Raw genomic sequence first — 25,026 nt, forward strand, 5'->3', positions numbered from 1 at the left:
GCTCCTTTTGAAGCCCCGTGCAAAGAAATGGATAGACTTCAGCCATCAGTAATATCGCTGGAGGAGAAAATTGAAGGGATATCTGCCCAATTAAATAACCTACAGGGCTGGAATTGAGAATCAATGTGGCATGAACGATGAGGTATGGACCAGCGATGCTGAACACTAAATCTACCGCAGCCTTTGATTTAGCAAAGAGAGAGGGATGAGGAGGAATACTGCAGCCGTGATTTCCCGGGCTGCACACGCCAGCTCTGGTGTAGCTGCTGCAAGAGGCAGGAGGTGGCCGGGGAGTGGCTGAGCATCGCTGTCCTGCGGGCTGGGACATGGCAACACGTCAGGTCTTCAGAGATCTTCGCTGTTCGGGTGGGAGCACGGGCAGAGGCCGGCAGTGTGGGGGGATGCGTGTGGGGACAGATCCACGTCCCCAGGGAGCACCCAGGAGCTGCTTGTGGATGGGAAACGGGGACTACTGGAGACTGCTACGTTGTTTTCTGGATATCTTCCTCCTCCTGCTTTTGGGTGACCTGGGGAAGTGGAAGCAAATTTGCTGAGTCAGGTTTGAGGGCTTAAAGTGGACTTGTTGCAAATGAGCGGGGTGGGGGAGGGCAGGGCAGGTGGCTCTGGGGTTGGGGCAGGGTGTCTGCTTTAGTCTGCGGCTAAAGAACATCAGATGTCCTATGTGCAGTGAAAAGGTCGAGAATAGGAATAGGGTTTGGGGGGAAAAAACGTGGCTTTGTTTCCTCCTCCCTGAGGAAAATCCAGACTTGATTACTGATGTCTGTGTGCATTTCACAGGACATGTTACTCGCTGGCAGTACTGGGACAGCCCTAACCAAACATCACTAGAGCCACCTGCCTTCTGTCTCAGTGGAAGTACAATCCCATCATCTGGGCCCCTTTCCAGCAGGGATTAAGGATAAGAAACATCTGTTCTGTGTAGCTCTTCCCTCCTCCTCCTCCTCCTCCTCCTCCTCCTATCTTCACCAAGACATGCCCCACTGCAGCATGGGCATTGAGCTCCTCCTGCAGTGGGATGGTAGGTGGGGCATGGCCGAATCCATGCTCTGCGCCTTTAATTTTCATAACGAAGAAATTAATTTTGTCTTTGCCTAAGTACCCATCATTTTAAATTAATGTCTCTGATAGTAAAAATTACAAAGCAGCCAGGTCATTAGGCAAATTTTAATTAGAGGCTCAGATGGCCTTTACTAATAAGATGCTACAATTCTTTACTGATGTTCTTACTTTCCATCCGTGGGGTCTTTCCAAGCCCACCCAAGGATACATTTCTGTATCATTCCTCTTCTCAGCACCCACATGCTCCTCTGCATGGGCATCCAGCACGGAGCTAGAGCTTGGGATGAGACAGTGGATATCGCTCAGTGCAAGGGATAGTTGTTGGTGTCTCAGTGCCCAGATGGAGATTGGTAACTATTGGTGTCCCACAGGGGTCCATACTGGGACCAGTAGTGTTTAATATCTTCATCAATGACGCTGTGGGATTGAGGGCACCCTCAACAAGTTTGCAGGTGACACCAAGCTGAGTGCTGTGGTTGACACACCTGAGGGACAGGATGCTATCCAGAGGGACCAGACAAGCTGGAGAAGCAGGCACACGTGAACCTCGTGAGGTTCAACAAGGCCAAGTGCACAGTCCTACACTCGGGTCAGGGCAACCCCCGGTATCAATACAGGCTGGGGGATGAAGGGATTGAGAGCAGCCCCGTGGAGAAGAACCTGTGGGTACCAGTGGATGAAAAGCTGGCCGTGAGCTGGCAATGTGCGCTCACAGCCCAGCAAGCCAGCCGTGCCCTGGGCTGCATCACCAGCAGCGTGGCCAGCAGGGCAAGGGAGGGGACTGTGCCCCTCTGCGCCGCTCCAGTGAGAACCCACCTGTAGAACTGTGTCCAGCTCTGGGGTCCTCAGCACAGGAGGGACATGGACCTGTCGGAGTGGCTCCAGAGGAGGCCACAAAAATGATCAGAGGCTGGAACACCTCTCCTGTGAGGAATGGCTAAGAGTTGGGGTTGTTCTGCCTGGAGAAGAGAAGGCTCCGGGGAGACCTTACGGTGGCCTGTCAGTACTGAGAGGGGGGTTATGAGAAAGATGGGGACAAACTTCTTAGCAGGGCTTGTTGTGATAGGACAAGGGGTAATGGTTTTAAACTAAAAGAGGGTAGATTTATAGTAGATATAAAAAGAATTTTTTTACAATGAGGGTGGTGAAACACTGGCACAGGTTGCCCAGAGAGGTGGGCGATGCCCCATCCCTGGAAACATTCAAGGCCAGGCTGGATGGGGCTCTGAGCAGCTTGATCTAGCTGAAGATGTCCCTGCTCACTGCAGGGGGGTTGGACTGGATGGCCTGTAAAGATCCCTTCCAACCCAAACCATCCTCTGATTCTGTAAGGGATGCAGGAGACCCCACTGTCCTGGGGACACCCGTTGCATTGGCTCTGCTGTACTGGAAGCTGATGTTTGCAGCACCATGTACAGCGGTCGCAATAGCTTAGGTGATGTCAAGGCATGGCAGCATCGCTCTCGGTGCCATGGGAGAGGTTTTCACACCCCCCAGCAGCCCATGGGGAGTCCCAGCCACCACCAGCAGTGACTGGGATTCCCCAGGGGCAGCTGGGGTGGGAACAGCTCCCCAATGGGCTGGCTTTATTTATCCTTGCAACAAGCCAATGTGCTGCATGCTACCTTGGAAGCCTTTGCCAAGAGCAGGGAGAAGTTTCGAAGGCCAGTGCATTATGAAAGATTATTTATTAAGACTTTATAGAGCTAATAAAGCTGCTCCCTTATACACATTCCTTTATCCATTTTCAGTTGTTAAAAGGAGTAAGAAATTACCTAATGAACTGTCACCTCCAACATTTTCTCTGCCCAAACATATGTGGACTGGATCTAGAGAGAGCATCCCTGGGTTGGCTGTAAATCCAGCATCTAGCCCAGCATAATAAAAGGCTCAGTCTGTTCCCAGGTGAGCCACACTGGTCTCTTGCTTCCTTATGGCACAGCCAGGGAGGAAAAATACAGCCAGTGAGCTCTCCCTAGGCCAGCACATGGCCACAGAGAGGGGGGGAAACAGGAGGGAGAAGGAGAGGACAAACTCTTTTCTTCCATTCTTTGCTGGTGAGGGGATCAGATCTCTCCTCCCAGTGTGACCGAGCCTCTGTGCCCTGCAGGTACACATGTTTTTGTGCTGGGTAATTTCACAAGTGAGATCCATCCATTAAGCTGCCGGTTCCAGTCACTCCACCCAGTGCAAAATAACTGACAAATGGGGCTCTGACCTACTTATATTTTTTTCCCTGACGGTGCAACACAGCTGGATTTGGGCAGGGAGCAAGGCAGGGATGCAGGAAGGTGGCTACAGCGAGTCTGTGCCTGGATCCCTCTTCCTTGGGGCTGGGGGCAGAAGAAGAGGGGGAAGCTGGGCCCCCCCCTCACTGCGCCCGATCCCACGCTGCCTGCACAGTTATAGCAGCTGCTCTGCAATTCCCTCACCCCTGCCAAAGTGCTGCAGGGAGGGAACCTGCTCCAGGAAGGGAGCTGACCAAGGGCAAAAGCAAGAAACATCATCCACTATTGTGGCAGAACTTGCCATGTCTGATCTAGAGGTGAATAATTCCCTGCAGCTGGGAGAGCATCCCTTTCAGCCGCGCATCCCGAGGCTGCTCCAGATGCTGCTGGTTGCTGTACCCACCTCTCTAGTGCCAGCAGGGCTGGACAGACCTGTCCCTTTCCAGCCCATGGTCCAGCCACGGGTCACAAATTTGTGACCACTTGTGCCTCTGCCATGCTGACTGTTATTCCCAGCGCTTGACTGTCCCCATGGATTCGCGTGCTGTTTAGAAATTGTCAGTAGGATCAGTTGTATTGTCAGGAAAGGCAGGTTTCTCAAGATGGAAACTTCCCACAAGAAAGTGGTGCTTTCAGTCAAATGTTGGTTGGGGAGGGGAAAATATGTCATGGAGCATTTTAGTAAAGTGAAAACACCCTTGTTTCCACACATTTGGAAGGGAAAGCTTCAATTTTTCACCTCCAGATTATTTTCATGCTGACATTTCTTTTATTCCGTGTAATCAGGCAGCTCTAAATAGTAGGAGTCTCACTGCCAGAAGGAAACATTTTGAGCGGCGTCTCCCCGCCTCTCCCATTTTCCTTCCTCCCTTTAGGCATTTGGAAATAGTGGGAATTCTCTTGGGCACTAGACATCTCATTGCCTCCTTGCTTCTGGCACAGGCCGAGAGGCATTTTAAACTTTCCTTGCACCCCAGAGGGCCACAAAACCCTGTCCCCTATCCCGTTCCTCCTGCCCTTGTGAGCACCCAGCAGGAATCACGCCAAGCTGAGCCCAGCTCTCGCCCCTTTTGAAGTGCCAGCGCACGTGGGTGTTCAGCATTTGGAGCCTCCGTGGTGGTGGTGACCAGCAAACAGGGGAGAGAAGGTGATCTATAAAGAAGATTATGCAAAAGTAGTAGTGGCCCTTTTTTTCCCCCCTTTCTCCTCATCTTGTGCAAATTACCCTATTATTCTGCTCCCTTAGGATGCCTGAGTGTCCTTATTTCTTCTTTTGAGCTAAAGTCATCCATGCATTAAATTAGTTCTCTGCCTAGAAATAGCTTGATTACTTTCTCCAAGCTGCAGTTAATGTGAGGTTCCCTGAGAGTTTAAAAAATAAAAACGGGGCAAAAAGGGAAGAGGGGAGCGAAAGGGAGGAGCAGGGGCAGGATGCTACCTCCTTGAGCTGGTAGAAGGTCGATGTGCGTCGAGTGTGGGGTGCTGTGGTGCAGGGGAGGGGGGCAGCGGCTGTCACCTGCACGGTGTGGCTGGAGGGGTTGGTCCCCTGGCCCCTGGGAGCAGTCACCTTTCACGGGGGCACATGGAATGACTGGGGCTGGACTTGGTGGCTCATGCGAGCCTGTCCATCGTCTTTTCCCACAGCGTTGGGTGGATAATGATACTTTTCCTCCTGGCTTGCCTCGAATCAGGTCTCAGATTTCTTGTCTTTTCCATGTTGTTGCTCTTGAGCTCTGACGGAAGGGAAGGAGGGAGGCCTCAGCAGGATGCCCCATCCCAGCACTGAGGATGGCTCAGTTGAGAAAACTGCCAGAGCTCAGGAAGACTCAGGATCCATAAAGATCCCAGATTTTCTTCCCTAACATAAGCTGACCCCCAGTGCAAGGCTTCCCTGCTCCCACTGCAGAGGACAATGCATCTGAATAGTAAAACCTCCCTTCTCTCCATGCGTTTTCTGTATTAGTCCCTTGCAGGAGCAGGCGTGCTTTCCCATCCCAGCCAGGACCAGCAGTTCAGCCCAGGGTGCAGGACCACAACATGCACTCCCACCTCCCCGGGTTCCTCTCCTCCTCCCTGTTGCACCTCGGAGCTTGCTCCCTCCTTGTTGGGGACAGCCAAGCCCCTCATCCCTCCACCCACAAACCCTGGCGAGTTATTTCCCTCACATCCCTCCTTTTGGTCTGTATCCAGCAGGAAAGGTGACCGCTCAGACCTGCTCCCCTCCGAGCTTGACACCCCTGGGGCTGGCACGGTGCAGCGCCTGCAGCTCACGCCGATCTGGGCTCCCCCCTGGGCATCAAGACCATCTCTGACTTTCACTCCCTGCCGTAACTCACTCTCTGTTCCCCTATTAACCGTGGCCATTTCTCTTCTCTTCTCTTCTCGTTTCCTTTCTGTGGAGCTTTTCCAAGGAGGCAGCTGGGGCCGAGCCCATCACCTAAGAGGGGCTGTGAATCTCAGATAACAGCCTTAGAAAATGTCCTGTCTTATTCTGGGCTCATTCCTTTGTATCACCTTGACATTTGTGCTAGGTTTTTTGGGGGGGGATGTTTTTTTCCCCTTAATTCCCCTGACTGTTGGACAGGTGTCTGCTCCCAGCTGTTCACAGAGGCCTCAAGAGCTGTTGCCTGAACATCAGCCACTAATTCAGGGCCAATTATCCCTTTTTTCCTGCTGTGTTTCTCTGTATCCTTTATAGAAATACATCTGTAGACGTGGGGCTTCATTCCTTTTTTCTCCTTCCCTGTCACTTTGCTTCCCACAGCCTCATCCAAACTCCCCTTCTCCGCTTTTACCAACTGCTGGAAGTAACTGAAAGAGCATCAGCAATTGCACAGTGAAGGTGCGTGGCTGCTGGCCGCTCCTGAGACCTGCATTGCATCCCATTGATGCTCCTCTCTGGGAGCAGACTGGTTCTCCCAGTAGCTGGGAGTCACTGGACGGATCCCGGCGTGCGACTGTCCCACGTAAAGCTGCTAAAGGAATAATTTGCAATTACCTAGAGCCCAGGCTGCCTGCCCAGCCCGACCGCCATCCAAGCAATCAATTCCCATTCAGTGCAGTGGCCTCCCTTCCTGGGCTTGCAAACAATGACAAATGGAGCACCACATCGACTTCGATGGAGCAGCAAGCATCAGCAGAAGGAATAATTACCCATTTGCCAGATGAGATAGGACATGTGGCTTCCCGGGAGCTGGGCAGCTCGCAGCGGTTGAGCACAGAGGCGGGGAGAGGGTCCTCACTGCAGCCGCAGGGCAGATCTTGGTGGAGATGCATCAGCAAGCGATGCTCCTGATGGCTGGCATGTCTCCAGTGTGGCCAGGGAAATGCTCTCCAGCCAGCTGCGGGGATGATGTAGCATCACTGGGGTCCAAACAGTGTCTGTGCTATCTCTTCAGCTTCCAATGCAGTGGTGGGATGAGCTTCTACAAAGTTCACCAGATGTTTGGAGGGGACCAGGTGAACCTGGTCTCCCAACATGGTCTCTGTGGGAGAAGAGCCACATCTAGAGCAGGTTGTGCACCACCCAGCCTGCCTTCTCTGTGTGAATTTGCACTCAGAGTGTGTCTCTCCTGGAGTTAAAACGTACTCCCTAGCTCACTTTGACCAAGGTACAGAAGAGTTCCTTGCCATGGATGAGGAGGAGCTCTCCAAACCAGGTACACTAGCACAAAAAATGTCCCTGGGCTGGTCCCAGCCCCGTCTCCGGTTGCTGGAAGAGAGAGAAACTGCTTAAGGAAAATCTTGTCCATGCCAAAAGGTAGAATGATGCCTGCATGTCACTACAGTTTTCCTCTTTTCTTACTTTAATTAAAAAGAAAATGTCTTCCTCCAAAGTCATTAATTACTAATGACATGATTAGAACCAGTAAAGAGGGATAGGAAGAATAAGATGAAAAAGAAGAGAAAAATAAAGGCAAACCAGAACCAAAACCCAAAAAAAACCTCTGGCAATTTGAGACATTTGAAGCTTGAGAGAAATTAAGGAAATAATTGCTTGATTTGAACTTTATTCTCATTCACGCTGGGCCTGTGCAGGATGGGCAGCGTGGGGATGGAAACCACCTCTCCAGTGCTCCTCCTTCCCATCAGGAGGTAAGCCTGTCTCATGTAATCTGATTTTCCAGCTTGGAGGCAACCCCAAGGTAGGTTGTCAGGGTCCTGTTCTGTGGTCTGCCAGCTTTCTGTGTAAGAAACCTGGATTTAGCATCGTAATCCCCACAGTCACATTTTTCCACATCTACCTTGCCAGCACTGGCATCCCTCATGGCCTCACTCCTCCTTCTCTCCCCCCAGCCACCCCACCTCCCCAGCAGCTCTTCTCTCCCGCCCCCTCCCCTGTTCTGCTGGTGACTAGGGATGGAGCAGAGCCACGAGCCAACGACAAGCAGGGACAACTCTTGATGTCTCAGTTTAAAGCTCCTCAGCTTTGAAAGTCTGGCTTAAATTGCATGAAGACTTTCTGAAAAATAGATTAAGGGCGTGGGAAGAGGGAAGCCCAGCCGAGCTGCTGGCTGCCTGCTGAGTGCTTATTATTTCTGTCAGCTGGGTGTTTTAACTTGATAATCTCAGATTGAAATGGGTTTCAGGAGGGGAGGGAGCAGCGGGAGGCGAGGCAGCTGCTCCCATGGGAGTCTGGATTAGGCAAAGAGCAAGTTTCAGCCTCTCTCTTGATGGTGAAAAGCAATTTCTGACCTGGAGGTGGGATGGGGCCACAGCCCAGGGTTTGGCAGAGGAATGGGTGAAGCAGGTCACCCCGTGATGGACCTCCAGCCCCGCCACCTCCTTCTCCATCTTGGCCATCCCTGCTCCTCAGGCAGTGAAGGTACTAAAGCTGGGCTTTGTACCCCCTGGTAGGCATGAGGACCATGGTGGTCCCTCTCCTCTGGGGCCCACGAGGGACAACGGGGTTTCTCTGGGTCCTGCACTAAACCCCCTGGCAGTGGTGGTTTAAGCTGTGTCCCAGAGGGGAGGCTTTTCTGCTTGCTAAGGGCTCTGGCACAAGCATGCCAGTGTGGTCTAGAAGGTGGTTATTTTTCTTTACGAATATACAAGAAGGGGTGATACTGCTTCCCCATGCACAGCAAGGGACCGTGTCCTGACACCGGGCCAGTTTTTCTGTTCCCATTTCACTGCCGAGCAGTTTCCAGGCAGGACATGCTTGAGGAGATCCCAGAGGGAGGATTTGGACATGGTAACCTTGCCTACAGCTCCAACCTCCCAGCAAGAGCAGGTCCCCTGAAACACGCAGAGGGGGATGGACCCCATCCACACACTCCGTCTGTCTCACCACTTCTCGCACACCAAGACTTCACAGCCCCAAGGTGCTGCCTGCTGAGGAAGGAGGAAGGTTCATCCTTGCTACCGTCCAGCTGACCTGTCTTGCAGGCAAGCCACCAAACCATGGTGGGCAGCCATGCTCCCTCTCATCAGGAGACTGCGAAGTGTCACCCTAGTCTTGCTCCAGCTTGCAGCAGTCGTAGGGCAAAGCAAAGTCCTTTTCTCTGACCATTGGGACCCTCGGATATCAAACAAAAAATTCAGTTGGCATTTCTCATGGAGGTCCCCGTGAAGGTCTCTGTGTCCAGCCAAAGGCCAGCTGGCCTTCTGCTGGGGCATGCTCTTAACCCCAGTTCTCACCAGCTTTCTTCTTCTGGATCTGTAAGAGTCTGTTCTTTTTCCCTGCAAAAAAAAAAAGCAGGGAAAGGGGAAAAATGGGAAGGAAAATCCAAGTTCGTATTGACTGCTCAGTCCCTCTGAAGGCCATGGCAAGTGGGGATGGGGAGGGAGAAAAACTAATACATCGTTTTGTCTTCAAGCAATTATGTGAAAATGAGTTAATCGCAGGGTCACAGAAGCCATAACCATTAATTAATCCCCAGCATGAGCCGAAAAGATGAAATATTTCCTGCAGTAAACAAATGTGAGTAACAGCATGGCAAGGAAGCAAGCTCCCACCGGATTATCACAGCCCATGCCAGCAGCTCCACCGCAGCTCCGTGGGACGGCTGCCTTGCACCCCTGGGCCACACACCAGCCACTTGCATCCCTGCCATTGAGGGTGACAGCTTTCCTGCCAAGTCCCTGCCTGCAGGTAGCCGTGAGGGGAGGGAGCAGGGGAATTGCCCCAAATAGAGGTGTTTGGTCACTCCTGCAAATGGTGGAAGGTGAAGGCACATGGTGGTCCTGCTCCCCCTTGGTGCTGTGAGCAGAGCTGGTGTCCCCACTGCGTGGAGCAGGGGTAGGAAACTGGGTGGGCAACGATGCAGAGTGCTGGGGGGTATCCCTGCTGTCCCCAATCCAGATGGATTAGGCTTGGTTATAAACTGATTAAACTCTCCACTGGATCATCTCAGCAGCCTCTAGATGGGAAAAGCCCCGAAGGTGTCACCCGCTGCCAGTGGGTCTCTGCCCTCCCCTGCCACCCCAGTGGGGTACGCTGCCTGGGGGCTCTGCTCCTGCACCCTTATAATGCCAGAGGCAATCAACGTTACCTGTTTAATACCTATTTTCACATTATTGCCATTTGAATAACTATCTGCTCTTGCATTTTGAACCTTTTTAGAAAGATCCTGTTAAATCCCAAATGCAGACAGATCCAATGTGTCTCGCAGTGAAATGGCTCTAAAGCCAGCCCAGGACAAATGAAACTTTGCTGCAAATCCAGGTGTCTCCTTGAAAACCTGCCTTTTTTCTTTTTTTCGTTTTTCTTTTCTTCTTTTTTTTTGATATTTCCCCCCATGAAGCAGGCAGTCACTGGCCCTTTTGCAAAGGGTAGGAAACTCTCTGAAAATTCATCCTGTAGCACACTCTTCCTCTAAACTCAAACCACACCAGTTCAATAAAACTCATGATTTGCTTTAGGCTCTGCAAGTTGGCTGCGTGCACATGATTAAATTAGTTTAAACCCAGCCTCTATTTATTTAGCTAAATGGAATAGGAATAATGCTAAAACCAAACTGAAATCAACCAGATTCCTCCTGGGCTGTCAGAGATTGCTCTGAGCAGGCATGAAACTCTTCTCACCATGTCTCATCGCCTCCCTGCATTGCATTTCTTTATTAAGCCCCTGCTGTCCCTGGTGCCATGGTCAGCTCATCCGAGACAGACCCTCAAAGCCTGATGGTGAATAGGCCCACGGCATCATGACAGCAATCCCAATAAAGCAATTGAAGGAAGCTGGGAAGGGCATTCCCTTCCAGATCACTGCAAAGGCTTCACGTGCTCCTGTCCACTGGGAGCTTTACCTAAACTTTGCAGGATAGAACCAGCCACTGGGGATGCTCCTCCTTGGGATGTTGCACCCAAGTGTAGTTTCTCATATATGACTTCCCTGGTGGCATCTTGCAGGTCCAGGTGACTTCTGACCACTATCCAGGGGGCTGCTGCAGCCCAAGCTTGGGTGACTGCCCCAACCCAGGCTGGATCACCAGGGCAAGGTCTGGTTATGGTCCCTTGTCCCCACAGCTGCTTCTTGTTGCAGACCCTCCAGCTTCATTCTCCCCTTGCCCTCCCCTCCTCTCTTTGGGTTGCTGTACGTGTAAAGACAAGCTCAGCTGTTCTGTGTTATTTGGCTGGTGTCAGCCCAAAAGAATAATTATTCTGAAGCGTGGGCTGTCTGGAAGCATGTGAAAGGGAAAAAAAAACAACATAAAATGCATTACTGCAGGTTCTTCTACACACTCCCTCCAGCAGATGTGATTTCAGGACCTATCTACCTTTTTTTTTCTTTAAAACCAGACAACTTCTATTTAAAAAAAAACCAACATTAAAAAGAAGTCAGAGCATTTCCCTTAAACAATGTTCCAAAGGGAGATGAGTGTCCTGAAGTGAAATATCTCCTTGTGAAAGCATCAGAATTAAACATTTCGGCTCCTTCCAGACACATGTATGGGTGTCCTCAGCCAGACCTGCTTGCCCAGGCTGAACCCCCCTGGTTGTTCCTTCCCTGGGTATCCACCAGTTAATGCTGTTTATTACTGGGATAAGTGACTCTCCCCCATTGACACAAGCGCTTGCACTGATTTAACTGTCACTGGTTAACTTCAAATCATTGCTGCCGATACCTCCTGAATGAGCTGTGCAGGAATAAAAACAAAGCCCATACGACAATGCCTGGCTGTTGGCGAAGCCCAAGATCCAAGGTGTGTGCTCAAAACCCTGCCAATGTGTCCGTAGTCAGAGCAAAAATTAACTCCAGATGCTGAGAGACGTAAGGGAGCTCCTTACAGCATCCATCAAGCCTTGTGCTCAGTCAGACATTTCCAAGAAAGCAGGGGCATTTTGCTGAAATTTCTCATCTCCTCTCATTTATTTGATAACTGACCTTTACAAAATTTGCCAAATCTCGTACAGCCCGAGTAGCACTCGGCAGTGTTTATTCTCCCTGCTCCTAATGATCAGTCTCTTCACAGCCGTGCTAACCTTTGACAAGGGCACTCACTGCACGAGCCTCACGAGCTGCTGGGAAGTTGTACCACGGCCTGTGAGTAAGTGGAGGGATCGGAATGAGACACCTCGCTGTGAAATAGGGAGTTTGGCACAAGAGCTCTCTGTGGTGGTAGCTCGGATGTGAAGAGTTGGGCTGGAAGAAGCAGGGGAAGCGGGGAAGGCGCTGCTGGCCGGTGGCTTTTTGGTGACTCACACAAAAGGGGATAAATGAACCTCAAGCCAGATGCGATCACACCCCCAGCCCCAGTGATGGAGCGCTCAGAGAGCCAAGGCTGGTGATGCCACGGGGAACGGAATTCCTCCTTTGCTTGGGTGAGGGGTGAGGACAGCGATGCCCAAGAGGATGGACAGGGATGGCTTTTTCCCCAGGACTATCAGGGTGGTACCTGGGAAACTGTGTGGGGTCATTTTGGGGAGCGATGGTTGTGTGCCTCGCAGCTCACGGGGAGGTTTGCACACCCCATCCATCCTGAATTGCTGCAAGACTGTGCCTCATCCTCAGCTCTGAGCGTGCCTGGGGACCAACCCTCCTTCACCCAGGCTGAGATCCCGGTGAGAGACGAAAAGCCCACAGAGGCTGGGGGGTGGCCCCAGGTCTGCCAGGGGCTGCAACACCCAGGAGCAGTGGGGTGAAGTCCTCAGGCCATGGGGAGACCGCGGGGCTGTCGGGCAAGGGGGGGATCAACCAAACAAGGTGCTGGTCCTGCGTTCAGCAATAATCCCCTGCTGAAAAAGGGGAAAAGGCTGGGATATATAAACACTGCCAGCAGGAGAGCAGAAGGGAAGCCAGACAGCTCCCCACTTTAAAAGAGAGAGAGAGAGAAAATGAGCCTTTGCGATATCCTCACCCATTTACACACATAAAACTTTCTAAATGCTAAGCCAAATAAAGTCGTCTTATCGGTGTATTACCACTTAAGGCTCTTTCAGGCAGATTTAGAATGAATTAGTGCTTTTTTTAACTACAAATAGGAGCAAAGTGAAATTTCTTACTCCATCAGCCCGCATGGCTCGTGCCTTAACCCTTGGAGGGGAGCGCGGCTCCCCGGGGGGCTGAGGGCTCTGCGGGGTCCAGGCTGGGCCAAGGCACCTCCTGGTACCAGCGTCTGCAGCAAAAGCAGATTCAGGGGCGATTCGGGGCCAGGTTTTGCTAAGGTGAATCAGCTCCATACCATCCTGATATCCCCCTTGTTGTGCTGAGTTAGGAGTTTTTGGAGCACGGGCTTAGGGGTTCCCCATCCCGCCTTGCCAGCACCAGGAGGCTCACTTCAGTGGTGGGAAAATGCCACTGTGACTCGTTATAGTGGCCAATTGGCCACTTGGTCAGAACAGTGCCAGGTGCTGTGCCCATCCTGCGAGCACCAGTCCATGCCCAGGGCCAGTGTGGTCTCTCCAGCAGTGTCTCAGGGGGTGACTTGGGGACCCAGAGCAGATCCAGGTCCTGTTGTTCCCCTGCCCCATCTGGGCAGGGGCTGGGACACAGCACGGAGGAGCTGTTAGCATGCAGTTGTTCTGAGCTGTGCATGGAGAGAAGAGCCGTGAGTCACTCAGACGTGGTGCCTCTCTCCTGGTCGCAGCCTGGGCAGGAGGAATGACAGAGCTGGGCAAAGGCAGCAGGGAAGCGATGGGGTGATGCATCCCCTCTCCCCATCCCCTCGCCGCAGGAGGTAGTTTGCAGTTCGGTGCACAGGGGCATGTGTGGCTGGGCCGGTGCGTGTTACGGTGCTTTGTGTCCTCTCTGGTCTGGGAGCTCAAGGGCCCAAGTTTGTGTCTGAGCTCCAGAAAGCCAGAGCACATCCGTCGTGCCCGCACAGAACTGATGTGCTCGGGTCTCCTGGGGATTGTTCCCACCCCGCTGAATTCTCAGCTGATCCCTGGGGCAGAGCCAGGGGCTCTCCCAGCCCCGGTTGGGCCAGACCTGCCCCCATACAGGGCAAAAAAACCCTGGGGCTGAATCAGGCCCCCCCAGAGGAGCCACCCAGCCCCATCAGCCAGCAACTTGCCCACCAAACAGCTCTTCCTGCACACAGAGCCCCCATCACCCATCTGAGAAACACTGCTTCTTAGCAATTAGTTGCCTGACTTAATTGCTCTCCAGTCCTCTGGTCTCGGTCAGGCTGTTCTGCTGTTCTAGAGATGCTAATGTTTTACAAAGCTTTTTTTATTTTATTTTTTTTCCCAGGGAGTGGGGGAAACAGCCGTTGGAGGCTTCATGGCTAAAATTATTTATAGAGATTAATGGCTGTGGCTTTTGGTGCCTCCAGGAACAGAGTCACCATATGCTAGCGCTTCTCGGCGAGACACGTGTTCGCCACTCACACACACACCTACGTGCAGCTCTGCTCCTCGCTGCTGCTCTGCAGCAAGGCTGCTCGTGGAGGAGGGTTGGAGCAGCCAGCGAGAGCTCAGTGTGGCTGAGCAAGGGGAGGGGGACACACAGTGGCTTCAGAGGGGACCTCACCACCGGGGGAAGCTGCCAGGAGGAGAGGAGTTCCCACTGGGATGCTCCAACCTGGTCCAGGCTGGTGATACCTGCTCTGGGGATGCTCTAGTATCTCACCCTGCCTGCCAGGGCTGGCTTGTAGGATGGATGACTGAGTCCCTGGTGTTGGTCCAGCCGCTCTTCCTGCTCCCCCTGCCACACCAGGCAGTCCTGTGAGCCTTGGGAATGTCCTAAGTGTACTTCAAAAAAACCCATGAATCCCCAAAATCCCGGGCTTGCAGAACTGGCAGTGCTGGAGATACTGTACACATCATCCCTCGGGAGTAAGGTTGGGCTTTGTCAGGGCTTTGCTGTCTGTGTGTCCCTCTCCCCAGCTGCCTGAGGGCTGAACCAGCAATATGGGAGCAGGTCACTATGGGGTGGCTTCCCACAACTCCTTCCCTGAATACCTGGGGCTGCAATGAGCTGAGAGCCAAAACTTTGTGAACAGTCTTTTTCACCGCTCCAGGGTGGTTTCTTTTTCCAGTCCTGGACTTGCCAGTGCTGCTTCCACCGAGACACATCACCCGTGCAGCTCCTGGACAGGTAAATGATTCCCCATCGCAGCTCCTGCCTGTACCGCTTTGCAAGCAAAGGAGCTGCCCAGGGAGAGGAAGGTTTTGTGTGAGCTGGGATATAAGCCAAGAGTCTGGGGAAGCGAACAGCCCAGCAGGTTTGCATCCCATGCTCTCTCACAGCAATTGATGTGGGATGGTGGTGGTGAAGGAAAAGACATCAAGGTGTTACTCCTCTTGGAGGTCAGCCTTCTTCAGGCTAGCTCCAGCTTCTGTGGATTGTTGGCACCCAGTTATACGAGGTCTGGAAAGGCCGGGAAGTGTCACAACCGGTGGCCATTAACTGCTCGCCGTTCGGCACACTGTGAATAATGCCACCCAAAACCTCACCACTGGTGGCGGAGGTGGGCTGGGCTGGTTGTGGGGGTGAAGGTCCAAAGCTAAACCCATCCCTGGAAGGTTCACCTTCAAGAAGGGCATCACCGGTGCCCTTCCAGAGTCCCGCTATTAATAAGAAGTCATTAGCAGAGCAGCTGTTGGAAAGGGCCTCCTGGGACCCAGTGTGCAAAAGCCATATGGTGCAGCAGGGATGGGTGGAAGAGCGATGTCAGAAGCCTGTCAGCATCTGCCAAGCTGGGGCGATCTGGGAGGCATCTTCTGCCACGTGCCATGTGATAAATGGTGCCAGGAGCAGGGCTGACATCTGTTTGCTTCTCTTCATTGTGTAGCTATTGAAATCTTCATGCATTGGGTTGGGGCCGTGAGTCTCTCCCACCTGCATGTGCTCTGGTGGCTCACGGAGCTGGTGGGAAATTTGGGATCTTCAGGTTGGTCTTTTGCACCACGTTCATCTTTCACACTCCTGAGCAGACTCCAGTTCCCACTTCTGACTGAAAGAAGTTTCCCCTTGGTGAGGAATCGGCTTCTTCCCGATTCCTTTTCTGTACCTGCCAGGATGAGAGTTAAAATCAAAATACGCTAAATCTCCAGCTGGGTATGAAAGACCCTCATTGACCCTTCACAACCCACATTGCAGTCTGTTAACACCAACGCCACTATCTTATTCTCATTGATTTTTGAGAGCTCCTGGGCCATGCTACAAAATTCAGAAGCTGTCCAGGTCTCTTTTTTTAAAAAAATAATTATTTATTTCTTTTAAATAGCACTTTCTTCCCAAGGCAAAAGCCAACTCTTCAAGCATGTCCTTTTCATGTAAGGCAAATGGAGCTCACTTTGAAAAAAAACACAAAGGCAGGAGTGAATCCCACAGCCCCTGGCCCAGCCTTCCTCAACTGCACTGAAGCAAATTAAAAAGCAATTTGCAAGTCCTTGTTCACAACAGTCCAGTCAGGGGAAAGTACAAGGGCTGAGTTTAGATTCTCTCTCTCTGACAGGCGAAGGAAGTGGCACGTGGCTTTGGTTCATCTTCAGCCTCTGCTGAAATGAACAGAGCACTGGACACGAGCTACTGCTGGCTGGCCGAATTCCATGGAAAAAGGGAAGAATGGATGGAGACCCATCAGGTGCCTTTTTGTGCCCGTTACATGTAGACTGCTGCAGAAACGGCAGGTACCCACCACTGGGATGTCTTAGCATCACTGTCCCTTCCCAGGGCTCCTCCCGGCATCGTGCCCATCTCCCCCACCGGAGAGCAGGAGGCACCCCCCGCCCCGAGCCTTACTGCTGAGCTGGGACACAGCTGTTGTAATCTGCCCCAAAGCACTCAGCCACACAGGAGCTCCGTTTTCTCACAGGGAAAACAAACTCCCAATGCAATTTCATGCAAAACAAGAATCTTTTCCCCCTCCTAATTGCAGCCACAAATTTGGCTTTTATTGGTGAGTTTGAAGAGGCTTTCTGTGGAAAAGGTGTGACTGGAGACCTTTATTTGCCTCCCACTTTCATCCCTATTTTTCTGACTTTAAAAAAAACTTCTGGTCTCCATGAAAACCTCATCCTACCTAGCGACATCACATTGCTGCTAACGAGAGAACTCAGCTATTGTCATTTAGCCCTGGGATGGCTTCCCTGGGCTCAGCAGGACATCGCAGGCGAGGAACAGAGAGGCTCACGGGAAAGAAAAGATGTGTGGAGGATGGAGAGGAGACTAAATAAAGCAAATGTCCAACTCCACTTAGTTGCTCCACAGCAGCTTGGACCATCTGAGGGGTGGCAGTGCCCTCCCGCTGAGACTTCAAGGTGGGGCTGGACATGCCTTCCCAAGAGCTGGTGCTCCAAGGGGGATGCAGTCTCTGAGATATGTCATTAGCCCCATCCCTCAAATGTGCAAACAAAGGGCGTAATTAGGTGCCTCAGTCATTAGGGCAACCTGAAGAGACTCAGGCCATGGCTGGCTGGCTCCCTCCATAGACATGGGACATGGCTTTGTTCACGTTGCCGAAGAGCCCAAACTCTTGAGGTCACTTAGTGTGTGGGGAATGGAGCTGAATCCCAGATTCTCTGGGTGACCTTGTGCCTTGCCCTAATGCTCCAGACTGTCTGCACCTGGGGTCTGCAGTGTCCCGGCTCCCAGTTGCCCTTGAGCTTGCCCAACCATGGCTACCAGCAAAGGTCTCAGCTGCTCTCTGCTCTCCCACCCCAGGCCAGCTCCAGCCCCACCACAGGGAGAGCATGCTCCAGGGGACTCTCGCCACCCTGCAGTGACCCTTTCTCCATTGATCACCATCACATTTCCTGCTCCCCTTTTCACCCCTCCCCAGATCTGAGCCATCAGAACAATTTCTCTGCACTTTCTTTGCAGCCCTGCAAGGCAAAATGTGTTAAAAAACATGACTGTACATCTGAACTGTTGTGCTTCTCACTGTTGTTTGAGGGAAAAGGGCTGGAGCTCCTAACTGTGATGAGTAAGTAGCAGTGAAAGAACCGAGTTAATAAATATGAGCAAAAAGGGGAACTAAGGGAGGTGATTGATCAAGACTTCTCCATGTCTGACTGCTCACACAAGCTCTCCAACAAGTACTGCGTGCCATGGTATTGCAGGAGATGTGACTTTATTGCCCAAACCTCTGGCAGAGCCAGCCTTTCTTGCAAAAAAAAAAAGCCTTTTTGCACAGCTCAGATACAAACGAGTAGATTCACATCAGTCTAACCTACTGCTTTTTTCCCCCATCTCCAGTATATTATTTCTTCTGAAAAGTCATCATTTTTCCACTTGATCCACCGAGCTCTTTGAACAGCATTACGAGGTGATAGTACATCCAAGGCCCATTTACAACATCACTTCTGACAGTGCAGACACCGGGGCTCCGTGGTGAGGAAGCTTTCCTTAGCTGAAAGCCTGTTCCAGTTGGATGGCTTCTGTCGACAGAGACCAGTTGTCTTGGTCTGTCACAGTCATATCGTCCAAGTCACTTCTAGCAAGTGAATGCCCAAGACCTTTTCCTGGGATGAGGTGATGCGCCTCTTTCCTTGGACAAAACCCAAGCCAGGAACTGGCTGACCCTCTGTTTTGCCTGCTCAGGTGGTGTGGCTGAAACAGCAAAGACCTTCCCCACAGCCCAGTGCATGGAGCAGGCTGAATTCTCACTGTGTCTGTCAAGACCAGTCGAGAAGGTTGGACAGGCAGAATTTTGATTTCTGAATCCATAGCTCATTGAGTTTTCTCCGTAAAGCACCACTGAAGCTACGAGCAGTAGCCACGCTCCCCGGAGCCAGCCCTCTTTATGGTCAACTGCCCAAACTTAAGTAGAAAGCACCTGTGTCTCCTTTGAATGTTAACCCTAGCGCTAGCATCTCCATGACGTGCTGAGGCAGGACTCTCCCCTTGACATATGAAGACTTTTCCAGGCCAACCTTAATATTATGTCCTCTGCCAAGTCACTCACAACGCCAACATTTTACTTGCTGGGTCCCTTAAATTTGGCTTTTTAGCCAGTTTCTCCGGTTTGACTTGAGCATGTAATTTTTAGCTCATGGAGCAATGGCATTTGGTACCAGACGCCAATCTGTGCGTGCATGGCTCATGGCCAGCAGCTCTCTTCCTCACCGAGGGTTGCATCTGCATCCAAGGAACCGCACCTCCAGATGACAGCTCAGGATCCTCTTTGCTTCTGGTAGTCTGGCGCCATGTAGGGACTGGTGTAGTGAGAAGAGTCACCCCAGCAGTTGTTCTGGGAGATGTGACCTTCTTTTTGTCTTTGCATTGAGCTTGTAGCTGCAGATGGGCCCAGCTCTGACAGGTGATGGACTCACAGCTCCATACCAGCGCTAACATAAGCCAAATACCCAGCCTTCCTGGACACACCAGAAAGTTTCCCCCTCAATTTTTTTGCCTTCCTAGAGCTGATACAACCCAGGCTGTCTTTCCTGGGTCATCGTATCTGCCCATGGCCCTAATTCTGCATCCTCATGTGACACAGAGGTGACCTCTTCGTCAGTACAGATCACTGAATGCCTGGGAGGCAGATCTGGTGGAAGATCAATGGTTTTCTGGCCAAAAAACTCACCTACCTCATAGTACTTCACAGGAATGAGCCTCAGCGCACCTCCCTGCTGGACTTTCTGGCCGGTGCAATAGCAGAAGACCCCCCCCCCGACCACCAGCAGCCTGGGACCTCAGCTGGGAAGTTGGGGACCAGCTCAGCTGGGGAGGGTTGGCCCTGGACTCCCGTGGCTGCAGTCAGAGCCCTCCTCTGCTTCTGCCCTGTGCGCATCCTGGGGGGGGGGGCTTTGCTTTTCCCACCCATATCAGGACCAGCAGGAACTGGGTGCCTCAGGCTCGGAGCCGTCACTTGCAGGAGCCCAGGGCAAGGCAGCGAGCCCACCACAGCGGGAGAGGGTGGGAGAAGCGCTCAGGGTGCACCTGGCAGACTTCTTCCCTTTTCTTTGCCCTAAACCCCATCACAAGATTTATGAAAGATCCCAGTGATCTCCTCTGGCTTTTCTGGGCCGCAGCTGGGGCTGAGCAGGTGGGTGGTAACTGCAACAGATGCTCTGGAGTCGGGGGTATTTCTGTCTCATCCCGATTGCTTGGAAAGCCCTGCAGAAACCCTTCCTTGATTTATTGCCCTGCTGTCACTGCTTGTCCCCACTCCTTTGGGAGAAGAGCAGAGGCTGAAGCCAGAGACCGTCGGTTCCTCCGTGAGTGGGGCTTCATTTTCCTAAAACCAAGGAGGGCTTCTCCTCTCCCCAAGCCCAGCACAAAGCCAGGACATGCCATAATTTAAAAGGAAAAACAGAAGTCAGTGGTTTAAATCACTGCACTCATTAAGGAAAACCGGTCCTTTAAGTGTGAGGCTGGGCTGAGCACCACCTGCAGCCTCCCAGGTGAGGGGCTGAGGCAGGATCAGACCCTTCTGGGCTGGCCTGGAGCTCTCTATAAAAGGGGTCCCTGAGCTCATAGCTGGGCTTTGACTCCTGGGTGGTGGTATGTTTGGCACTGCAGTAAGAGAGACCTATTTTTGTCAGCCTTCTGGTGCTGTGAAGGGGACAGGCTTGTTTGGGGGATGCTGGTGATACTTTGCTCTCATTTCATATGAAGGGGGGGCTGCCATTTGCATGACTCAGGGTGGTTTAAGGAAAAGTGCAGTGAAAATATGAGGGTGTTGGCTTCCCACCTCCTGTCTCTCCTGCTGCCAGAGTTCATACAGTTGTTTCCTTTAGCTCAGAACTTGATGCTAAAAATACTTGTGAAAACCTGGGGGTGCTGGCATCCCAATTTGCCTTATTCCAAGCTTTTTCTGTGCTTTCCCCCCACTTCTCCTTAGTTGCTTTCTCCCTGTGCAGAGTCTGCCAGGTGTTTGCCTGCTCTGTAACGGGGTTTTCCAGCAGCAGGGTTTGGGACCTGCTGTTTGCTCCCCATGGGAGGTATGGAGAGACCGGCCAGAGGAGGAGGAGGATGGGGCTTCTGGGGGGACCAGCGATGAGCAGAGCCCAGCTGAGTCACAGCTGTGGAAGCGACCCCTGGGAGCAGCCAGATTTACACCAGCCCCAGGCTGTTCTGGGTCTGGCAGAGAAATACTCCTCTTCTCCCACTCACCACCTCCTCTCCACTGGCTGTGACAGTGGAGCCATCCTGCTCTCCAGCCTGGAGCTGCCAAGGAGAGGACGTTTGTCCTGGGCAACTGGAGCATCCCCCATTCTCGTCCTAAAATGTGGATCCTGGGAGGTGGGGAGAGGAGCTAGGAGAGCAGCACGATGCTACTGAGCATGGTCAAAGGCTGAGTTTGTGGAAAGGCTGGATTTTGGGCTGACCTGTTAGGGTAGTTTTGTTTCCCTAGCCTATACGAAGCAATAGGAAGGAGAAGTAGGAATGTGGTGGCTACTCCTCCATGCCAGCCCTGGAGGGACCTGAGGCAGCAGACAGATGCCCTGTTTGATCATGCACATCAGATATCTCAGTCTCCCAGATCACCACCTGCTGCTCCCTGTTGCTTCCCACCCTGAAAAGACGGTCCAGGTGGCTGTAACACAGAGAAAAACTGTGAGGCAATCCCACCCTGCCTGGTGATTTGTTCCTTCTCCCCCCTTCATTCCCCTCCATCCTTGGGGCCATTCCCTGTGGCACAGGGGGGCTCTGAGCCACCCTCAGGCAGCATGCAGCCCCTGTTTCTGCTTTCCAGAGCAGCCCCCATAACTGTGATTGAAATGCTTTCTGGATGCCAAGAGATCCAGGTGCTATCGGACTTCATCTGCAATCACCCTCCGGGATGCCAATCCCCAGCTGAGCAGAGAATTACTCCAAGCAACATTTCCTTTCAGATATTCAATTTTAACTTCCTCTTTCTTAATTTAATTCCATCATTCCTTCATTTCACCCCCCGGGAAGCGATATCACATCCTGATATCCAGAGAGAATTTGCTTTGCTGTCTTTAATTTGGCTCCACTATTAAAAGGCGAGGAAGAGGCAACACTCCAATTTGTCTGATGGGATCTTCATTAGCCTCTCTTGTTTCACCCTTCTTCCGTGCTTCCCAAGGCCCCAGGTCCGTGCTGGTGGCAGGTTCAGGAGCTCTGAATCTCCTCCGTGCTGTGCCAGGAGGGAGCAGGATGCAGCCCCATGCCCTGGTCCCCATCCATCCCACCTGGTCCCTGGTGCAGGGTCAGCCCCTGCATCAGTTAATTCCTTAATGTGCTCTGAAACGCTGCTGCTGCCGCACTCCCATTTCCCAAGTGTTTCTCTTCCCCCCCGAGCTATTTTTATGAGGCCTTTGTTACTTCCTAATTGTCCAAACCACTTTTCCACATTTCTCTTGATAAAGGCAGATTTTTAAAAGCCGTTCAGCATCTCAGCCATTTTAGAGTCATCATCTGCTTCATCCCTTTTATTGTTTAGCAAATGGCCTACTTTCACTCGAACATTTTTATTTCTCCCCCAGAGAGGGTTGATTCCCCCCCTTCCCCCCAACTTCTTTCTTCTACCTCTTAAATAATTCCTCTTACATTGACTCTTCCTGCCTTTATTTTATTATTTTATTCCCACCCATTCCTCTGCTGGGCCAGCCTCTACAGGCTCTGCCTCTCCCAGCACTGGGACTTGGAATTATTTATTTTATTTCATTTTCCTTGCCAACCTCTTGGGTTTGGGGATTTGTTGCATTTATCAAAGAAGGGAAAGCACCGGTGCTGGGTTTGATCCATGCATGGTGATGTGCCAGGGAGCGTGGGGGGGTGGCATTGCAGCAGCCATACAGGGTTGGGGTTTTTACTTTTCCAGCTTTTTTTGGCCAAAAAAATGTCACATATATCCAGTGTCCAGGCACAGCTTCAACCCTTCTCTGGGGTTTCCAGAAGAAACCAGTTATTGGAGGAACATCCCAACAACCCCTTGGTCCCTCACCCCAGTAAGGGGGGAATTTGGCCCCAAACTGGAGCCTTTGTTGCTGCCGGGGGACTGCTGCCAGCTCCAGCAAATTATTTCCTATCGGAGGCAAGGCAATGGAAAGGCGACAAAATGCGTTGCTGCAAAACAGTGTTGTTTCCAAATATTGAAATAAGGGGCATGAAAGGAATGGGAACTTTTAATCTTGGAGGCAAACAAAGCCTTTCCCTCCAGCTGATGCAGGTGAGATTGCAGGAGGGAGGCAGCAGATAGCACAATTTGTTACTGATTTTTTTTAATGCTTTTTAACTCCTCAGGAGCCTGTTGTGCCCTGGGGCAGCATGCTTTAGCTTGTAAGTATACAGAAAGCCAAAAAAGAATCCCTCTGGGGGTTGATGCTGAATCCCTCTGGGGGTTGATGCTGAATCCCTCTGGGGGCTGATGCTGAATCCCACCCTGGTACAACTAAGCCCTGGATCGATGGTTTGGGGGGGACCCACTTCACTATAAACTCAAGAGAAAAAGGAGCTTTTGCATTTGCTGTTTAAGACAATTTTTATGTAAGGGGGGGGGGGGGGGGGCGGGGGAAATGTCAGGAAGATTAAAGTTTAGGTTTGAAACAAGTCTTTCTATTAAACCTCCCGAGGATTCAAATTGGTGTTTCCTCAGCTGCAATAGCAATGTTCAGTTGGATTCTGGGTGTAACAAGTGACATTTTAAGATTAAAGATATGTACAGCGCATCCCTGTGCCTGCGCAGAGCTAAGTGGAGATGGCAGGACGAGCACGTCGGCCCTGCAAGCACGCAGAGACAGCCTCCGTGCTGGGGGAATGTAGGGGAACACATACCCTCATGCCCTGGTGGAGGGTGAGGATGGAGAGAAGGATCCAGCCAGTGAGGTCTGTGCATGCCCATGGGCTCCTTATGTCTGTACGAAGCTCCTTCTTCCTCCCAGCACCATGAGCATGGGGCAGGAGGTGATGGGTGGGTGGGTGAGAAGGCTGCCAAGCGGCACAACCACGTAGCAGGCACCAGAGAATCCACACAGGAGAGCAATGGTGCGATGTCTCAAATGGGGAAAAGCTTTCCATGCCAGGCTTGCCCCAGCAGACCCCAGAGCACCCGCTGCCAGCTGCGGTTTCCTTACTGGTGTCTTCCCTGCTGGTTAATGCAAATGCTGGCCAAGGCTTTTCCCCAGGGACTGCTCCCCAGGTGCCTGTAGAGTCTCTGATGTCTAGTAAGGAAAACTCTCACAACACTGCCTTTTTCCCCCAGCAGGGCCATTAATTATGTCTCTCACTCCTTTGCCAGTCTACAGATCCTTACTAAGCCTGTCAGAACATAATTCTCTTCAGATTCCTATTATTACTGTCAAATTTAGTTCAAATTGCCTCATAAGGTATAAAATGATGAGGGAAGACACACTGGCTGTCTCTGGCACAGGGAGCGCGATTGCATAAACTTCTTTTCCGTGGGAAACCAGGCTTACAGAAACCAAAATATCATTTTTGTTTGGGTGGGTGGGTTTTTTTTTTCCTCTGGAGCTCAGCACGTTCATCCTGCCATGGCTGAGAGATGGCAGTGTCACAGCTGATGCAGCAGTATCCAGGACCGCTGCCTCGGGGGATGCTGGCCCTTGGTTTGGGAGCATTGCTGAAAACTCCTCCCAGCAGAAGCCCCATCGAATGACCCGTCCTTGAGTCACAGGAAAAAGCTGCTGACCAGACCCAGCCCGGAGTTTTTCACTGAGCTGGAACCACACGGTGAGCATCACAGTGGGACATGCCCTCTGCTTCGGGAATTCACACTGGGGTGTTAGATATGTTTTAGTTACAGAGTAATTTGTTCTGGTTTTTTTCCCCAAATAATCTCTGTGGAGGAGTGCAGAGCTCGGTGTTTTGAGGGACTGGGAGCATCTCTATTTGGAGGGCTCACAAACCAGTTAATGGGGCATCTCCATTCCTTCCCTGGGGTGCTCCAGTGTCCCTGCTCATATGCAGTTTGGCACTTGCGGTTTGCAGAAAAAACGGAAGAAAAATTGCTTTATAATATATATATTTATATATATATATATTGCATTAACTGCAGAGGAACGATGTCCATCCTTTGTCACCCTCCTGTCTCCGTAAGTGAGTGCCAGGGAGGACGGGAGTGGCTGGCCGGGGCTGGAGGAGGGATCCTGAGTAGCCGGATCCATTTCAACTCTGCAACAAACTAGAATAATAGATTGGATGTTTTCTGTCCCTTTTTAAGTGTGCTTTATGCCTTATTTATGACTCTCATTGAAGGCAGGGAGCAAGTGCAGGGACGTGGGCAGAATAATGCTCTGGCTGAAGGTGGGGGAGAGGAATTACAGGTGAGAGGAGCTTCTTGCAGAGAAGCCAGGGCTGTGCTGGGGAGAGTGACGTGGGGACAGGGACCTGTCCTATGGGCAAGCGTCTGGGTTCAGGGCAAAGTAAGGCTCAAGGGTTATAATATAAAAGGCTTGA

General features: G+C 51.8%; 1 protein-coding gene across 9 annotated transcripts in view; it reads left to right on the forward strand.

The window, feature by feature from the left end:
- LOC308054870 (uncharacterized protein) overlaps positions 1-25,026 on the forward strand; it is a 294,524-nt gene that overhangs the window by 255,350 nt on the left and 14,148 nt on the right. For 5 of the 9 annotated variants that reach the window (XR_013924289.1, XR_013924290.1, XR_013924291.1 and 2 more), the window contains one exon: positions 1-25,026. This exon is cut by the window's right edge. Coding sequence is in view for 1 of the 9 variants with exons in the window: in XM_080368269.1 (XP_080224395.1) it covers positions 14,729-14,787; positions 16,151-16,306 (215 nt within the window). In the remaining 8 variants the exon portion in view is untranslated. The other 4 variants (XR_013924264.1, XR_013924267.1, XM_080368269.1 and 1 more) reach the window with 3 other exon arrangements.

Source organism: Falco punctatus, assembly GCF_963210335.1.
Source record: "Falco punctatus genome assembly, chromosome: 1".
Taxonomy (NCBI): domain Eukaryota; kingdom Metazoa; phylum Chordata; class Aves; order Falconiformes; family Falconidae; genus Falco; species Falco punctatus.